Raw genomic sequence first — 18,892 nt, forward strand, 5'->3', positions numbered from 1 at the left:
GATTGGTTTCCATACAACACCCAGCGCTCATCCCAAAAGGTGCCCTCCTCAATACCCATCACCCACCCTCTCCTCCCTCCCACACCCCATCAACCCTCAGTTTGTTCTCAGTTTTTAACAGTCTCTTATGCTTTGGCTCTCTCCCACTCTAACCTCTTTTTTTTTTTTTTTTTTCCCTTCCCCTCCCCCATGGGTTTCTGTTAAGTTTCTCAGGATCCACATAAGAGTGAAACCATATGGTAGCTGTCTTTCTCTGTATGGCTTATTTCACTTAGCATCACACTCTCCAGTTCCATCCACGTTGCTACAAAAGGCCATATTTCATTCTTTCTCACTGCCACGTAGTATTCCATTGTGTATATAAACCACAATTTCTTTATCCATTCATCAGTTGATGGACATTTAGGCTCTTTCCATAATTTGGTTATTGTTGAGAGTGCTGCTGTAAACATTGGGGTACAAGTGCCCCTATGCATCAGTACTCCTGTATCCCTTGGGTAAATTCCTAGCAGTGCTATTGCTGGGTCATAGGGTAGGTCTATTTTTAATTTTCTGAGGAACCTCCACACTGCTTTCCAGAGCGGCTGCACCAATTTGCATTCCCACCAACATTGCAAGAGGGTTCCCGCCAAACAGGAGGTTTTTAAAAAGCTCTTTTTGTTATGGTTGTCAGAGAATATGGTTGTAGGATACCAAGTACTTGAAAGTTACTGGGACTTTCTCTATTGCCTAACATTTGATCAATTTGTATGTTTATTCCATTTGTATTATCTTTGGAAGTAATATATGTGTATGTTTATTAGATCAGATTAATGGTTTTGCTGTCAGTTCTTTTTTTTTTTTAAGTTTATTTATTTTGAGAGAGAGAGAGACAGTGCACATGTACAAGCAGGGAAGAGGCAGAGGGAGAGAGAGAATAGGAAGCAGGCCCCGCGCTACCAAGCATGGATCCCCTCATGGGGCTCCATCCCACAAGCTCTGAGATTGTGACCTGAGATGAAATCAAGAGTCTGGTGCTTAACCACTGGGCCACCCCTTGATGTCAGTTCTTACCTAGCCTTACTAATTTTTTTTGTCTCCTTGATTTATACTGAGATAAGTATGTTAAAAATTGTCCTCTGTGATAATGGAGTTGTCTACTTTTCCTGTGGTTCTATCAATCTATTTTGGAACTATGTTAATAGGTACATATAAGTTTAGCTGTTAAATATATTTCATAACATCTTCTATTATGTATTGAACTAGTTTTTGTAGTGAACTTCTTTATTACTGGTAATGGTTTGCCTTAAAGTCCTTTTGTGTGTTATTAATATAGCTACACTAGTTTTGTTTTGATTAGTATTAGTATTGCCTGTTTTTTTTGTGTTTTTTCGTATTTTTCCTTTAATCCTTTCAGGGCTCTTAGGGTTTTGATGTATCTCATTTGAAAAGCATGTATACTACTACTAATTAATTAAACCTCATAAAAAATGTTCTCTATGTGGTTACAGTGCTGAAGCTGCTGAAAGATGGCAGAAGAAGTGGTGGTAATAGCCAAATTTGATTATGTGGCCCAACAAGAACAAGAGCTGGACATTAAGAAGAATGAGAGATTATGGCTTCTGGATGACTCTAAATCCTGGTGGCGAGTTCGAAACTCCATGAATAAAACGGGTTTTGTGCCTTCTAACTATGTGGAAAGGAAAAACAGTGCTCGGAAAGCATCTATTGTAAAAAACCTAAAGGATACCTTAGGTAAGTTATTTTGTATTAAAACACCAACAATACTTTTTTTTTTTAATAGTTTCTTTTAATTTGTATTTATTTTTGAGAGAGAGACAAGAGCATGAACGGGGGAGGGACAGAGAGAGAGGGAGACACAGAATCTGAAGCAGGCTCCAGGCTCCGAGCTGTCAGCACAGAGCCCAACGCGAGGCTTGAACTCACAAACCATGAGCGAGATCATGACATGAGCCTAAGTCGGATGCTTAACTGACTGAGCCACCCAGGCACCCCAACAATACTTTCTTTTAAATGGATGCTAGAGCTTGTTTTTTTGTACAGAATTTTGGCAGCAGTGGGCAGAATTGACCAGAGAAGACCAGGACTAGAATTTCAGGTAGGCCAGGTAAGTTTGGCTTGTAGCAGGTATTCAAGTCAGAAGACTGTTAAAGGTCATAAGTGTTAGTGGGTATTTTCTATAAATCTAGCTGATGTTCAAGGGCCAAACCAGAGTGGTGCTAAATAGCAGAACTGACTTCTAGCCTGTACTCCTTGAACCATGAGTGCCTGTTGGAGTGTAGGTAGATTCTGCATTTAAGTGAGACAAGGATAAATGAGGGAGATTTAGAATTGCTTCCATGGCGTTAAGGCAACTTATTTAACTTGGCATATTGCTGTATTTTAACCTTTAATAGCTTACATTTCAAATTTTGCTCTCAAAAACAAACCATCATTTTATTCTGCCATTTGATGAGAGTTTTAAATTGTGAATCATTACTGTAGATTAGCATATACCAAACTGATGTCTTTCCTATTTTGTTTTTCTTTTTTGCCTCTAACTGTAGTTTGTTTTTACTAGCCCTCCATTAGCACCAGAGATAATGGAACCCATTTCACACTGGGCTTGGCTGAGCTGATAGGAAGGAAATATGCACAGATGAGGACTGGCCTCTTTTTTCTTTTAATTTAAACTCTCCTTGGCTGACAGGAAGGAATTGGGAGGGACAGAATTTCATTTTTGGTATTCAGGCAAACATGCTGTTACTTAGTGGTTCTTTGTCTATATGTAGAAGAGAAAGTAAAATTTTTCCTTGCAGAGATACTTTGGGAATAATGTGGCATGATTAACAAATATGAAATCTAATTGACTAACTGCTTTGTATTTTATTTCTTGTTAAACATTGTTATTCTAGACTAGAGTGTTCTTTCAGTTATCAGCAATAGAAGACAAATAGCAAAAACTAAAATATAGTATAACTCAAAGTAAATATAAAATATTAGAATATTGGTTTGTGTGATAATAACATTTCCAGTATTCTAAAGGTAGTTTAATAACGAGTTATTAATCTGAATTTTCACTGTAACTTTTAACTGTGTATCTGAGGTTACCTTTTATTATGATTTTAAGGTTTTACAAATGAGACCATTATTATTAGTTTTTTTTTTAATTAAGGTTTTTTTTTTAATTTTAGAGAGCACAAGCAGGGGCGGGGAGTGGGGGGGGAGGGGAGTCAGTCTCAAGCAGGCTCCACACTCTGTGCAGAGCCCAGTACAGGGCTTGATCCCATGCGCAGAGCCCCATGTGGGGCTGGAACTCAGGAACCATGAGATCATGACTTGAGCAGAAATCAAGAGTCGGACACTCAACTGACTGAGCCACCCAGGCACCCTTATTAGTTTTTAGTATTCGTTTTTTAAGTGGAAGACAAATCAGAAGACTTTCCTTGACTAGCTGAAGACACCAGAGTTAGAATCAGGAATACTTCTGATTTTGTAAATATTGGACACTTACTTAAAGCATGTAGATCAGAAGTATTGGGGAAAATTAAAGTAACTTCTATCAAGAAAGTATGTCTCATAGTGATGAAGACACAGAAAGGACTAGGGCTACACCTAGATAGACTTTTTTGTTCCTTTTTAAAGGATACTGGTATCCTGGGACTAGAGCAAATGTGTAAACAAAAGATTGCGAAAAACCTTAATATCATAGAGCAAAGAAGAAAAATATCCCACTTTTAGGTACTATTGCATATAAATTTATAAAGCCCAACTAGATAGGGGCACCTGGGTGGCTCAGTCTGTTGAGTGTCCGATTCTTGATTTCAGTTCAGATCATGATCTCCTGTTTCATGAGTTCCAGTCCTACATGGGGCTCTGTGCTGACAGTGTGGAGCTTGCATGGGATTCTCTCTCTTCCTCTCTCTCTGCCCCTTCCCTGCTCATGCTCTCTCTCTCTCAATAAATAGACAATAAAAAAAAAAAACAATTTTATATATGTATATAAAAAGCCTAACCGGATAGAATTTTTTATTATTTGTTAACACTCCTGGGAAACCTTGTATACTATTTTCTGATATTATTAAGATAATTTTGGCAAGACTTTAAGTTCTAGGATATCTCTGTTAACTTTATTACTATATTACATTTATTGCTGCCTATATTGCAGGGTACTTGAAAGCATTTGTTTTATTGTAATGATTTTTAGTTCTCCTATATAATGATGTATATCCACCTTTTGTATCAGATTGCCTTCTCTTTGTATTTCTAACCCCCTTTTTGGTAACTTAAATGTCCCATGTAGTTAATGGTTTTGTTTGACAATGATTATGCTGGTGGAGACTTTGTTTGAAAGTTAAGAAAGAAAAGGAGAAAACAAAGGAAAGCGTGAATGCATGAATATATTTTCAACTACTGAAAATACATGCTTTAAAGCTTCTTCCAAAATAAGGCTGAATAATAAGGTAACATTTGTGGCCATGATGATATACTTGTTTTACAGGTTTTGTTTTAGTTCAGAGGGGAAAGAGTTTTGGAAGGAGAGAAGCCTCAGAAAGGCTTTCTATTCCCTGGGTGTGGGCCAAGTCACATGGATTGGGTGTGGGGAGTTTCAGTGTTGCAGAACAGACCAGGAAGCTCACTGAAATTATCCTGAGCTGTGTTAACAGACTGACAAAAGAGAACACGGGATTTTTATTCAAAATGGATTGGTTAAACGTCTTTAAAGATTTTTTCAGTAAGTTCATCTGTTTATTAAATCCATACTTTTCTTGTAGTTTTTGAGTTAGATATTTCACTTTAGTGAATTTAAAGAAAAACTGTATGGAGAGAACCAGGTGCATTTATATAATAGGCTGGTGCTTTGTATTGTCTATGATACATAAGCTAAATGGTGATACTTCATAAAATATTAGTTTTGACTTGATAAATAAAATAGTTTTAAAATGCTTTAGTTCCAATGTTTAAATAATAAGTAGGAAAAGGATATAAATGAGTTTGCAGTTTTAATTTGGTAACTTTGAACTTAGCATAGACATTTGAAGTGTTAAATTGTAAACATATTAAAAATGTGAAGAAAAGAACGGATTAGGTGAGCAAGTTCCTTCAGCCTCAATATTTGAATTAACATAATATTGTTTTAGTACTTTTTACCTAGATTTTAGAGAAACAGTGTAGAAAATAATATTGAATATAGCAGCAATAAAAGGAATGTTTTGATTTAATCAATGTAAGATTGCTAGAAGCTGCTATTTTGGTAAATGTGAGATTTTATATTTTGAAGGGAGTTGGAGAGCAGCTGCATCCAAAGAAAATGAAAATACTGAAAAGCATGGTGAATTACTGGGATTGTTTTTGAGTTCATTTTATAAAGTAATACTAATACTAACTTATAAGAGCCTAATGTGTATATTTGCTGATGGCCTTTTTATGATCTTACGATAGTGAACTTGATTTGATATCTTTGAACATTTGCTTGGTGTTTCTAGAGAAATGAACAGAGGAGTTGTTGTAGAAGTTTCTTATGCATAAGGAATCTAGGGAAACAAAGAGTAACCTGTTGAGAGATTTCAGGGAAAGGGCAAAATGGAAAAGGAGCAAGTACTTTGTTGAAAAGAATACTGTAATTGTACTATTAAGACTCATTTGTTTCTTCAGTTAACTTTGGTGGCCAAGTGAATCCCTCTGGACTAGATCTCCTTTGTTTACTTTTTGGGAAGTTAATACATTTTTAGATCCACTGTTTGGATTAGTTTTCCTTTTAGAAAGCTTATTAATTTATTCATTCATTTATCAACATATTTTTCTTGAGAGCCAACTGCAAGCCAGATAAAAATTATAGAATGAAAAACTAATACTAACTCTCATGGAACTTACATGGTGAGGAGGTAGATGGTAGTGGTTATTTAATATTGATAATACAGTGGATTTCATGTCTCAGTTTGGTTGTAAATGATGTTGACCATAAATCAACTATAGAAATGGTATAAAAAGAATATATTGTATCATTAAGATGGTGATTCATTATATACCATCAATTCAATAATAACATTATCATTTACTCTTTTGTCTTAGAAAGTTGATAATCTTAAATATGTTTGTAGACTGAGGGTCAGGGTTTATAACCAAGGTATTCCTTTTCTCATTACCTGCAGCAAGCCAAAGCTTGAATTTATTTTGCTTTGCAGTAGAAGATACAGTGTATCTTTGTGTGGTGGCTAGAATAAAAAAAGAGGGCTCAGGATTTTAGGTAGAACAATAATCAAAAACAATAATTTATTTTATTTCATATAGATGAAATGAACAGATAAAAATACAAAAATTTAAATAAAAACCTTTAATGGGAAAAGTGCTTGGGCAGCTCAGTTGGTTAAGCATCGGACTCTTGATTTAAGCTCAGGTCATGATCTCTCAGTTCATGGGATTGAGCCCCAAGTTGGGTTTTGTACAGATAGTGTGGAGCCTGCTTGGGATTCTTTCTCTCTCTCCCTCTCTCTCCCTCCCTCCCTCTCTCTCTCTCTCTCTCTCTCTCTCAGTCTCTCTCTCTCTCAATCTCTCTCTCTCTCTCCTTCTCTCTCTCCGTCTCTCTCTGTCCCTTCCCTGCTCATGGGCACATGCACTTTTTTCTCTCTCTCTGTCAGATAAACTTGTAATGAAAAGAACACCATTTATATGTATTTAGAATTCCCTAGTTGTGCTCCCAGATGTACCCCTTACTTAGCCATGTGGTTGAAGGTATATAACTAAACTTCCCTGATTTCTTATTCCTTATTTGTGAAGGAGAGAGTTAGGCAAGACTAGATGATCCTGGGAAGTCCCTTCTAATTCCGAAAGTCTTATAATCCTGCTAAACCACTGATGAGTTTTACGTGTGATAGAAATCAGGGGAAAATCCATGAGGGAAAGAGAACTAGTTTTGAAGAAGTAGGAACATAAGAACAGAACTAACTATAGTTCCTTAAAGAATTAGAAGGATCAGTAGTACTTTCTTCGGCTTCCTTTTATTGAACATTTATTTAGTCAGTGATTTAGATGGAGGAAAAGTGACATGCTTAAAATAAAGAAGAGCTAATGGTGGAAAAATAATACGTTGGGCTCAGGTATATGTTTGAAAGGTAAAAACTGAGAAATAAACAAGGTGAATCGGGACAGACATTAATGTAAAATTCTAATTAATTTGAATTAATTTAAAATTTTTAGTTACTTAAAATTGATTTTAATGTTTATTTTTGAGAGAGAGACAGACAGACAGTGCATGAATGGGACAGGGGCAGAGAGAGACGGAGACCCAGAATTCGAAGCAAGCTCTAGGCTCTAAGCTGTCAACACAGAGCCTGACACGGGGCTCGAACCCATAAGCTCGTGAGATCATGATCCGAAGTTGGATGCCCAACTTGACTGAGCCACCCAGGCTCCCCAATGTAAAAATTTTAAAGGGAATTAAAAAGATTGCTGAGAACCTGGCTTGGCAGGATTTTATATCAGTAAAAGACACATCAAGAGCTGCTGTGATAATGTGGGTGCTAAAGAATTTCAATGCAGTTCATGATAACATTAATTCAGATCTTTGCAGTTCAAGTGAAAGGATGCAAATAGCTACTTCATGTGTGTGTGTGCTGGCCAAATAAAACATGTGACATAGTTGTCCACTTTGGATAGATACATACTTGAACTGTGGTATTGAGAAAACTTAGATGCTTCCAAATACTGGCATCCAGTATTGCAGTATCAAGGATCTGCAAACCAGGTTACATAAACGTAGTTATGGGTACAAAGATTTGCCTTAGGAAGAGGACAGTTGTCATGTGACTGGAATATTCACAATGCTCAACTAGATTCTTAAAAATTAGATTCTTAAAAACTTTGTTAATAATACATTGTTTTGGTCAAGAAACAGTACTATAGGAGGAAAGAAGTAAGACCAGTGGGTAAGAGTGAGGGTAAGATTGGAAGCTATACTAATACTTTTGGTTTTATTTTTAAAAAAGCTAATGATAAAAATTGATAAAGTTTTGGAGTGGTGGCAGGGTTTGGAGCTGATGGCCAAGAAAGTACTCTTGAAGACGTCTTTAGTGCAAAAAGGTGGTCTTATTAAAGCACGGGGACTGGGCCTGTGGGCAGAAAGAGCTGCCCTGGGACCGTGACTGGTTATATACTTGGGAGTTGGGGGAGGTAAAGTCAAAAGGGCGTTTCCAAAGAGATTTTCTTCTGCTAAAGAAGACTCAAAGGATACTGGAGGCCTAGGGTTTTTTTTTGTTTTGTTTTGTTTTTTTGTTTTTGTCAAGCTAGCATTGTTCTTCTCTTTAGCAAAGCATTAACGTTAAGATAGTAGGGAGTTCCTGGAGAAATGTTTTTTTACTCTGCCAGCCTCAAGTATTTGTCAGTAGGCTGCAGGTTATAAGGAAATTTAATTTTATCTGCCATTTCCTTCTGCCTTTGTTTCCCACATCAAAAATGACTGCCTCAGAATTGTGCACATCCTCAGTGCTGATACCTGAGCATTCCCTTCCAACTCTGGCCAGGTCTAGCTATAAAATGCAATAATAAATATATAAGTGTTTTTGAAAAATTAAGTGCCAGAAGAACTAGGAGTAATAACTACTATTGATTAATGGAGTGCCTGCTGTGTGCTATACACTGTGCTGTGTGCTTTACATATAAACTTAAAAAAAAATTTTTTTTTTTAAATTTATGCAGTAGGTATTTACCACACACCACCATTTCACAAACCAGGAAACTGGAGTTTAAAGAAAATTAAATAACTTGACAAGATCAAATTGACCAGTAAATAGCAGGACTAAAATTTAAATTTAGGGTTTCATTAGACTTTTCCTAGTTGTACCCATTATGACTAAAGAGTAGAGGAAGAATTAGAGTCAGATAAGCAATGGATTAGTAGGATTTGACACAAAAGAGACTAAGATTAGGAGGATTGTGGAGGACTAACTATGAAGTTGAGAAGAATTTAGAAAAGGTAATACCTTGATCTGAGGGAGCTTGCTTATTGTGGAATGATCTCATTATTGCTGATTATAACATAGTTGAGAAATTAAGAGAAACTGATATTTTACGTTTGTATAATTTTGTAAGGTACTTTTCCATGCATTTTCTCATTGTTAACAAGAAATCGGAAGGACCGTGTTTTAGCAAATAGAGAGAGAGAGGGCAATAATAAACAGGTTCTTCCCAAAGAGTTGGAAGCAGAGGGGGGAAAAGGCAAGCTTTCGATTATACATGCATTTGTCAGTCATTCCCATGATGGACATTAATGGAACACTTAATATGGGCCAGACAGTGGAAATAGGTGATTAAAAACATGGTGTTTGATCTCAAAGAAATAAATATGGGTATACAGAGGGTTGAACATTGTTGTAAAAATATTTACAAAGAGCAGTAATGCCACAAAGGAGAAATATATCTGTTCTGTTTTGGGGAGAGAGGGAAAATCTCCAGTGAGAAGAAGATACCTTGTTTGAGTCTTGAGGAATGAGGGTGGCAAGTGTTTGAAATAAAATACATTGTGGACAAAGGCTCAGAGTCTTTCAAGAGCATGAGTTTTTTTGGGTACTGAGGAGCTTATATGCCTGTAGCGTTAGTGTGAGGTTGAAGAAATGCTCACAAGAGAGACAGGGTTTTGTGTTGCATAGAAAAACAAATATTCTAAGCTTATGTTTTTTTCCCTGAAATATTTCTGGCCTCTGAGATTAAAATAGGTTGTTTTCAGTGTTTTCCATGAGTCTGTCTAAAAATTCTTCATTCTTTTTTTGACAGTGTATAATTAGTCTTAGACATCTTTTTCAGAATTAAAAAAAAATCATTCTGAAACTAGCCTTTAGCTTCAAGTTTAAAATTTGGATTTATATCACTCTTCAATTTTAATCAATGTAGCAAACGTTTATTGAGTATCTGGTATGCACACAGTTCTAAATAGCATAGGAAATGCAGAAGATTAGTGAGACATGGAATGCTCCTTTCCGGAAGCTGATGACTCTAGTAGATGAGCTTAAAAGACTTGTATGCTGTCATACAAGTACCTCAGAAGTACAGGGTGTTGGGTGCTTTAAAAAGGAGAGCTTACATCATTGGCGGATGATGGTGGGAAATGAAGTATGTTGGAAAACATAACATGGGAAATGAATAAAATAATTTGAAATGGCACTTCTTGAATAGGTAAGTTTTTGATAGGGAGATGTTTTAATAAGGTTTTGGGAAGAAACTAGCAAATAAGGCAAAGGAAGATTGAAATGTTATTTATTCAGGGGACTTAAGTGACCCATTTTTATTAAGATTTAGGATAGTTTATCAAAGCTAGAACAAACATTCCTAAAATTCATATGGAACCACAAAAGACCCCGAATAGCCAAAGTAATACTGAAAAAGAAAACCAAAGCAGCAGCATCACAATCCCAGACTTTAGCCTTTACTACACAAAGCTGTAATCATCAAGACAGTATGGTATTGGCACAAAAACAGACACACAGACCAGTGGAACAGAATAGAGAACCCAGAATTGGACCTACAAATGAATGGCCAACTGATCTTTGACAAAGCAGGAAAGAGGATCCAGTGGAAAAAAGACCGTCTCTTTAGCAAATGGTGCTGGGAGAACTGGGTAGAGAAGAAAGATACAGGATAATTGCAGGGCATTATGGGAAGAATCTTTTATTTAACATTTATATCTGTACTGTGCTCTTACTTTACCTTATTTTATTCACTTCTTACAACACTATCATGGTAAGTAGTGTTTTCTCCATTTCTAAACTCAGAAAAATGAAATCATTTGCTCAAGTTTCCACAGTAAGTAGTATAGCTGGGATTTGAACCCAAAGGCTCATATAAAGTCGATGCTGTTTTCATTACTCTATACCATAAGCCTAGAAAGGAAGGGTGAGGACATTCTGGAGAGGGCTATAGATTCTAGGAAGAGTACTTCTCTTAATTTGATAGGTATGAAGAGCCACTGTTGGCTTTTGAGCAATAATATCATCTGATTGCAACTATATTTACAGTTATATGGATGATGGGTAGAAGTGGGACAGATTGGATTAATAAGAAAACTAGTTTAGAGGGTATTGAAGACTCAAGCACAACAAAATGGGCCTGAAATAGTGTGCAAATAGTGGGAATAGAAAGTGTTGGCAGAAAGGGAATAAGGATTTGATGCAGGAATCTTTTTAAGAAAGAAAATTTGTATGAGGTATAAATCATATAACAAAATGAATCTTTTTAAAGTGTGTTGTGCAACCATCATATCTAGTTCCAAACCATTTTTATGACCCCCCCCCTCCAAAAAAAAAACCCATTCCCATTAAGCGGTCACTACCCATTACCCTATCTCTTTATCCCATGGTAATTGATAATCTGCTTGCTGTCTATCTGGATTTACTTTCTGGCTATTTCATGTAAATGGAATCATAAAATATGTTATCTTGTGTCTAGTTTCTTTCACTTGGCCTTCTGTTTTTGAGGTTTATCTGTTGTAGCATGTATCAGTGCTTCATTCTTTTTATGGCTGAATAATATTCCATTAAATGGGTATGTACTGTGTTTTGTTTATCCATTAATCTGTTGATGGACACTTGGGTTGTTTCTATGAACATTTGCGTACAAGTATTGGAATATCTGTTTTCAGTTCTTTTGAGTATATACCTAGGAGTAGAATTACTGGATCATATGGTAATTATGTTTTTAACATTGTGAAGAACCATTACGTTGTTTTCCACAGCAGTTGTAACATTTTACACTTTGATCAACAGTGTAAGAAGGGTTCCAGTTTTCCCATATTCTCACCAACACTTGTTATTTTCCTTTTTTGTTGGTTTGGTTTGGTTATAGCTATCCTAATAGGTGTGAAGTGGTATTTCATTTTGGTTTTGATTTGTATTTCCCTAATGACTAATGATGTTGAACATCTTTTCATGTGCTTTTTGGGCATTTGTATATCTTTGTTGGGGAAATGTTTGTTCAAGTGTTTTGTCCATTGTCGAAATAGGTTCTTTTTGTTGCTAGGTTCTAAGTTCTTTAGATGTTCTGGATATAGACTGTAATATTTATTTATTTATTTAAGAAAGAGAGCACAAGTGAGCAAGGGGCAGAGAGAGAGAGAAATGGGGCTCACCTGGGGCTCATGCTTTACCCAAAGTGGGGCTCATGCTCACCCGATGTCAAACTCAAACTCATGAACTGTGAGATCATGACCTGAGCCGAAGTAGGATGCTTAACAACTGGGCCACCCAGGTGCCCTATTTATTTATTTTTTATTGCTTATGTTTTTGGGTCAAATCTAAGAATTCATTGCTAATACACAGGTCATGAAGATTTTCCTCTGTGTTTTCTTTGGAGGATTTTAAAGTTTTAACTCTTATATTTGAGTATTTTATCCATTTTGAGTTAATTTTTGTTTGTGAAATAGGAGTCTAACTTCATTCTTTAGCATGTAGATATCCGTTTCTCCTTGTACCATTTGTTAAAGAGACTATTCTTTCCCCCATAAATGGTCTTGGCACCCTTGTTGAAAATCAGTTGACCACAGATGTAGGAATTTATCTCAGGACTCTCAGCTCTATTCTGTTGGTCTATATGTCTGTCCTTTTGTGCCAGTACCATACTGTTTTGAATACTTTGGCTGAGTAGTAAGTTTTGAAATTGGGAAGTGTGAATCCTTCTGTTTTATTTTCATTTTTAAAGATTGTTTTGGTTTTTTGGTGTCCCTTGGAATTCCATATGAATTTTAGAATCAGCATTTTCATTTCTGTAAAAAGTGTTGGAACTTTGGTAAGAATTACATGGAAGCTGTGGATCACTTTGGTTAGTTATTGCCATGTAAAACTATTAAGCCTTCAAGTCCATAATACAGAATGTCTTACCATTTATTTAGTCTACTTTAATTTCTTTCAGCAGTACTTTGTAGTGTTCAGTATACTGGTCTTGTATCTCCTTGATTAATAAATTTAACCTATGTATTTTATTCTTAATGCTATTATAAATGGAATTGTTTCCTTAATTTCCTCTTCAGATTGTTCACTGCTGCTGTACATTAATACAACTGGTTTTTGTGTGTTGATTTTGTATCTTGCAACTCTGCTAAATTTGTTTAATGTAACATTTTTTGTGTGTGGATTTTTTTAGGATATTCTCTGTATATGGTTATGTCATCTGCAAATAAAGATGATTTTACTTCTTCCTTTCTGGTTTGGATGTCTTTTATTTCATTCTCTTGCTTAATTGCCCTGGCTAGCACTTCTAGTACAGTGTTGAATAGAGGTGGGTGAAAGGGCATCCATGTCTTGTTCTTGATCTTAGCTTTCAGTCTTTTACCATTGAGTGTGTTGTTAACTGTAGGTTTTTTTAAATAGATGCCCTTTATGATGTTGAGGAAATTGCCTTATATTCCTAGTTTGCTGATACTCTTTATCGTGAAAGGATGTTAGATTTTATCCATTGCTTTTTCTGTATCAGTTGAGATGATCATGTGGGTTTTTTCCCTCTGTTGTATTAATGTAGTATATAATGTTGATTTTCATATGTTGAACTACTCTTACATTCCTGGGACAAATCACCCTTTATCATGATGTACACTTCTGTTAATATGCTGCTATATTGTTTGCTAGTATAGATTAACCCTGTTTTTGCAAATTCCATATTTGTGAATTGGGCTCCTTGTTAAAACTTATTTATAAGCCCTCAAATCGATAGTTGTGATGCCTTTGTGGACTTGTGCAGAGTGGCAGAAATTTTGAGTTGCCTGATGCACATGTTGTCAGCTGAGTTTGAACAAGGTGATGCTCTGCCTTTTTTGTTTCAGCTCTCATATTGTAAATAAGTGTCCTTTATGCAGTCGGTTTAGTGCCATGATTTTGCATTCTTGTGCTTTTTAAAAAGTCTCTATATTGTAGAACTGTCAGTTTCTTTCTTTAATTCTGTCATTTTTTGCTTTATATGTCTTGGGGTTCTCTTGTTAGGCGTGTATAATATTTGTAATTACTATGTTTTCTTGATGGATTGACCCTTTTATCAATATATAATGTCTGTCTTCATCTTCTGTAACAACTTTTGTCTTGAAGTCTGTGTTGTCTGATACTAACAGACAGCTGTGCCACCCCAGCTCTCTTTTGGTTACCATTGTCATGGACCATCTTTTTCCATCCTTTCATTTTCCAACCTGTCTGTATCTCTGGATCTAAAGTGAGTGCTTATAGATAGCATAGAGTTGGATCTTATTTTTAAATCCATTCTGCCAGTGTCTGTCCCTTTAATCCAGTATTTTAATTCATTTATGTTTAAAGTAATTACCCATAAGGAAGGCCTTCTGCTGTTTTGCTCTTTATTTTCTACAGGTCTTAAGCCTTTTCTCTCCTCATTTCCTGTATTACTGTCTTGTTTTGTAATTGATTTTTTTTTCTCATGTACCATTTTCCCTTCTCATTTCTTTTCTATATATGTTTTAGTATTTCCTTAGTGATTACCGTGAGGATTACCATTAACATCTTAACTTTTTAGCAGTCAAGTTTGAATTAATGGAAATTTAGCTGGTATGCAAAACTATTCCTTTGTAGTTCCATTTTTATACATTGGGTGCCCATTTACCTAGATTTGAAATTACTATTTTCTACATTTGTATCTTAAATCATATAGGAAAAAAGGATGTACAAGCCAAAAGTCTAATACTACTGGCTTTTATATTTATGAATGGAGCTACCTTTACTGTTGTTCTTTATTTCCTCATATGGCTTCAGGTTACTTTTCAGTGTCTTTTCATTTTAGCCTGGAGGACTTTATTTAACATTTCTTGTAGCACAAGTCTAGTGTAACAAACTCCTTCAATTTTTTGTTTATGTAGGAGTGTCTTAATTTCTCCTTCATTTCTAAAGGGCAGTTTTACTAATTATAGAATTCTTGGTTGACCGTTTTCTAGTATCAGATTCTACCCCCTTCCTAAGGTTTGATGTTGCTTCTAATTGTGCATTGTTGTTTGCTTGTTTAGTGACTTCCCTAAACTGTTTTTGTAAACTCTGTATTCTTTGTCGTGTGTGGCCTCTGAAGGTGCTGTTCTGTCTTTTCCTTCCTTCAGTCTGTCTGTTCCTTATCCTGGTCGTTGTCCCTTACCCCAACGTGCTGCATCAATTAAATGATTTCAGTAAAAGAATGGGAATGTTCCAGGTCCAGTGAAACCAAGGCAAGCCATTGTGCCAGTCCTTCACGTGGCTGCCAGACAGGTTGAAACTTACAATCACAGTTCTTTGAGAATAAGCTCCCTCTGGCATTAGAAGTGCCAGTTGCTGTCCTCAAAGCCATTGTGGGCAGGCAATTTGAAATGCCACAGCATTCTCTTACTTCAGAGCAGCAGCTTTTTTCACTACGCCTTGCCCTAGTTTTTGTAAGGTTTTTCTAAGTTTTTTTTTGTACTAGATTCCAGAGTGCTGCAAAAGTTTATTCTGACAGTATCTGCCAGCTCATTAATTAGTTTTTTGGATGGATGGAGCCCTAGAATTAATTCCCTATTCTGTCAGAAATCTCTGATGTGAGGATTTTTCAGGATGATATCATGAATACCACAAGTAAGGAAGTTGGGAGGGAGGGAGTTGATTTATGGTTATGGGAGAGGCTAGTTTCATTTGGAAAAGAGTGTTGTACTTGAGGTGCTAAGAGTACAATCTGGTAGATGTATAGCAATGTCTGAATTGTAGTGCTTGAATTCCAGAAAGAGCTTAAAACTGCAAAGAGACCTTGGAGCTTTCTATATAGAAGTTATGGAAGATGAAAGTATAAGATTTCTTTGAAGTAGAGTGGAAGTCCAGGCACTGTATCTTGGGAAACACTTTTCAACTATAAGGAATCATTCACTTTTTCATTCAGCATACATTCACTTTGTTCCTATTACTAGTGTGGGCACTGGAGATACAAAGGTACTAAGATCTAGTTTTCTAGTTTTCTGTCTTCAAGAAACAAGTATGATGCAATTTTATAACAAGGTTTAGAGGAGCCCAGACAGATGCACACAAGAATATTTAGTCACTAGGGAATGCAGGAGGCTTTTAGGGAAGTTAAAAGAGACAACAGTAGAGTAATCTGTGATCTTGGTTGCCACATAAAGAGTTTGAAAAGAATGAGGACTCTAAAAGGTACTGATTTGGCAGTAAAGAAATGACACAGTTTTTCTAAGAATGGTTTAATGAGTGGATTTTGTAGAATGGTAAAGATTAAAGGACCAGATCATAAGGAGTTAGGGAATGAGTGCTTGAGTGGTAAAGAAGTTGAAGGAGGGGCACCTGGGTGGCTCAGTCAGTTAAGCATCCGACTTCAGCTCAGGTCATGATCTCATGGTTCCTGGGATCAAGCCCCGTGTCAGTCCTGTGCTGACAGCTCAAAGTCTGGAGCCTGCTTTGGATTCTGTGTCTCCCTGCCTCTCTCTGCCCTTCCCCTGCTTGTGTTCTGTCTCTGTCTCAAAAATAAACATTAAAAAAATTTTTTTTAAGTTGAAGGAAAAAACACCTTTTTAACAGTTTTTTTAAATGTTTCTTTCTTTTTTGAGAGAGAGACAGAGTGCGAGCAGGGGCAGAGAGAGAGGGAGACACAGAATCTGAAGCAGGTTCTAGGCTCTGAGCTGTCAGCACAGAGCCCGACATGGGGCTCGAATCCACGAATGGCGAAATCATGACCTGAACTGAAGTCGTGGCGCTTATCTAACTGTGCTATCTGGGCACCCCAGGGAGACACCTCTTTAAAGAATGGTGTAGTTCAAGAGGAGTAGCAGAGTTGAAGTAACTTTATTTTGGAATACAAGTGGTCTGAGTTTGATTTTAGACAGTAGAAGGGAATAAGAAGGAGGAAAGCAAGGATGGTCAAGAGTCCCAAAAGCAGCAGGAACAATGGTATTTAAGAACCCAGAAGGATCGGAGGTTGAAAACTTGCATGAAGAAAAAGAGGGTAATAAAGAGTTCTAAGACAGAAGGTTTGAGAAACTTTTTAAATGCCTCAGTTCTGTCAGTAAAAACGCAACACAAAATTATGTGTAAGAAATGATCAGCAGTGAAAATGCCTGACCAAAGTTGATGTAGCATATATTTAGGGTGATAATATTCTTTGGTGCTTTTCCCACTTCTTTCAACAAATATATATTAGGCATCTACCATGTACTAAACATTTTCTAAGATTCTTGGTGTGATATTTGTGAAAAAAGTAAAAAAAAAAAAAAATCCTGTCCTTGAGGAACATACTTGTGAATAGTGTGAGGGAAACAAACAAGTAAATAATATATTATTTTAAAATAAACATAATGAGGTAAATAGGGAAACATAGATCTGGGAACTAAGAAAGCAAATGGAAGGAGTACCCAGACATAACTACAATTTTATATTGCATATCAAGTTGTAATTTGTTGTTCTATTTCAGTACAGCTAATTGTAGAATCAAGGTTAATAAAATAAAACAATAATATGGGTTTGGTGGAGCCTTCATTACTTATGTTGTAGATGTGAGAGAAATAATCTATATTTACATTTGGAAGAATTCTTGTTAATTTAGGAAAACTGTCATTATGTTACACAATTATTTCAGCACCTTTGGTGAGAGAAAAGATGAGAAGGTAAACTGTCATACAATAACTGCATTTACATGTTTGGTTATGAAAAGAGAATTTATGAAGGAAGTCAAAAGGTACAAACCTCCAGTTATAAACAAGTCATGGAGATGTAAAAAGAAAGGGGAAAAAAAGAAGAAAGAAATTTGTTATCTAACTTTAAAGGCTTAAAAGAACTACAGAGTTGAGGATATTTTTTAATAATGAATGAATTGGGTTTTTCGGTTATCATTGTCTTACAATCTCTTATTACTCTTTTTTATATCAACAGGCATTGGAAAAGTGAAAAGAAAACCTAGTGTGCCAGATTCTGCATCTCCTGCTGATGAAAGCTTTGTTGACCCAGGGGAACGCCTCTATGACCTCAATATGCCTGCTTATGTGAAATTTAACTACATGGCAGAGAGAGAAGATGAATTATCATTGATAAAAGGGACAAAGGTTATTGTCATGGAGAAATGCAGTGATGGGTGGTGGCGGGGTAGCTACAATGGACAAGTTGGATGGTTCCCTTCAAACTATGTAACTGAGGAAGGCGACAGTCCTTTGGGTGACCATGTGGGTTCCCTGTCAGAGAAATTAGCAGCAGTTGTCAATAACCTAAATACTGGGCAAGTGTTGCATGTGGTACAGGCTCTTTACCCATTCAGTTCGTCCAATGATGAAGAACTTAATTTTGAGAAAGGAGATGTAATGGATGTTATTGAAAAACCTGAAAATGACCCTGAATGGTGGAAATGCAGGAAGATCAATGGAATGGTTGGTCTGGTGCCAAAAAACTATGTTACCATTATGCAGAATAATCCATTAACCTCAGGTTTGGAACCATCACCTCCGCAATGTGATTACATTAGGCCTTCACTCACTGGAAAATTTGCTGGCAATCCATGGTATTATGGGAAGGTCACCAGGCATCAGGCAGAAATGGCATTAAATGAAAGAGGGCATGAAGGTGATTTCCTCATTCGTGATAGTGAATCTTCGGTAAGTTGGTTTTCAAAGGTAAATGGAAATAGAGCTCTGAGTAGTAAAAAATAAATAAATAGAAAATTGGAGAGGTTCAGTTGCTTCCCTAAAATTAACCAGGCAGTAAGTTGGGACATAAACTTAACATGTTCCAAAGCTAAAGTCAGTGTTGTTTCCAACCTTATTTTGAATAAAATATACCCCAGCAGTGATACCTCACTGGATTATTCGGCCTTACTTAAGTCTGTTGGTCTTGCATTTCTGAAATACCTTCTGTCGCATTAAACTGAAAAATGGAGAAAGTTGAACCCTGGATTCTTCATTCAGAGTAAATCAATGCAGTAGACTAAACTGGGAAAACATGTCTTAAAT

The 18,892-nt window shown here is 36.2% G+C and overlaps 1 protein-coding gene across 5 annotated transcripts in view; it reads left to right on the top strand.

The window, feature by feature from the left end:
• NCK1 (NCK adaptor protein 1) overlaps window positions 1-18,892 on the top strand; it is a 91,324-nt gene that overhangs the window by 65,504 nt on the left and 6,928 nt on the right. For 4 of the 5 annotated variants that reach the window (XM_040480263.1, XM_040480262.1, XM_040480264.1 and 1 more), the window contains exons 2-3: window positions 1,491-1,734; window positions 17,826-18,538. In XM_040480263.1, the coding sequence (XP_040336197.1) occupies window positions 1,509-1,734; window positions 17,826-18,538 (939 nt within the window). In that variant the 5' untranslated portion in view covers window positions 1,491-1,508. Of the gene's footprint in view, window positions 1-1,490; window positions 1,735-4,533; window positions 4,715-17,825; window positions 18,539-18,892 lie in introns of those variants that run through there. The other variant, XM_040480266.1, reaches the window with a different exon arrangement.

The sequence above is a fragment of the Herpailurus yagouaroundi genome, unplaced genomic scaffold (assembly GCF_014898765.1).
Source record: "Herpailurus yagouaroundi ecotype Mexico unplaced genomic scaffold, PumYag 159, whole genome shotgun sequence".
NCBI lineage: Eukaryota > Metazoa > Chordata > Mammalia > Carnivora > Felidae > Herpailurus > Herpailurus yagouaroundi.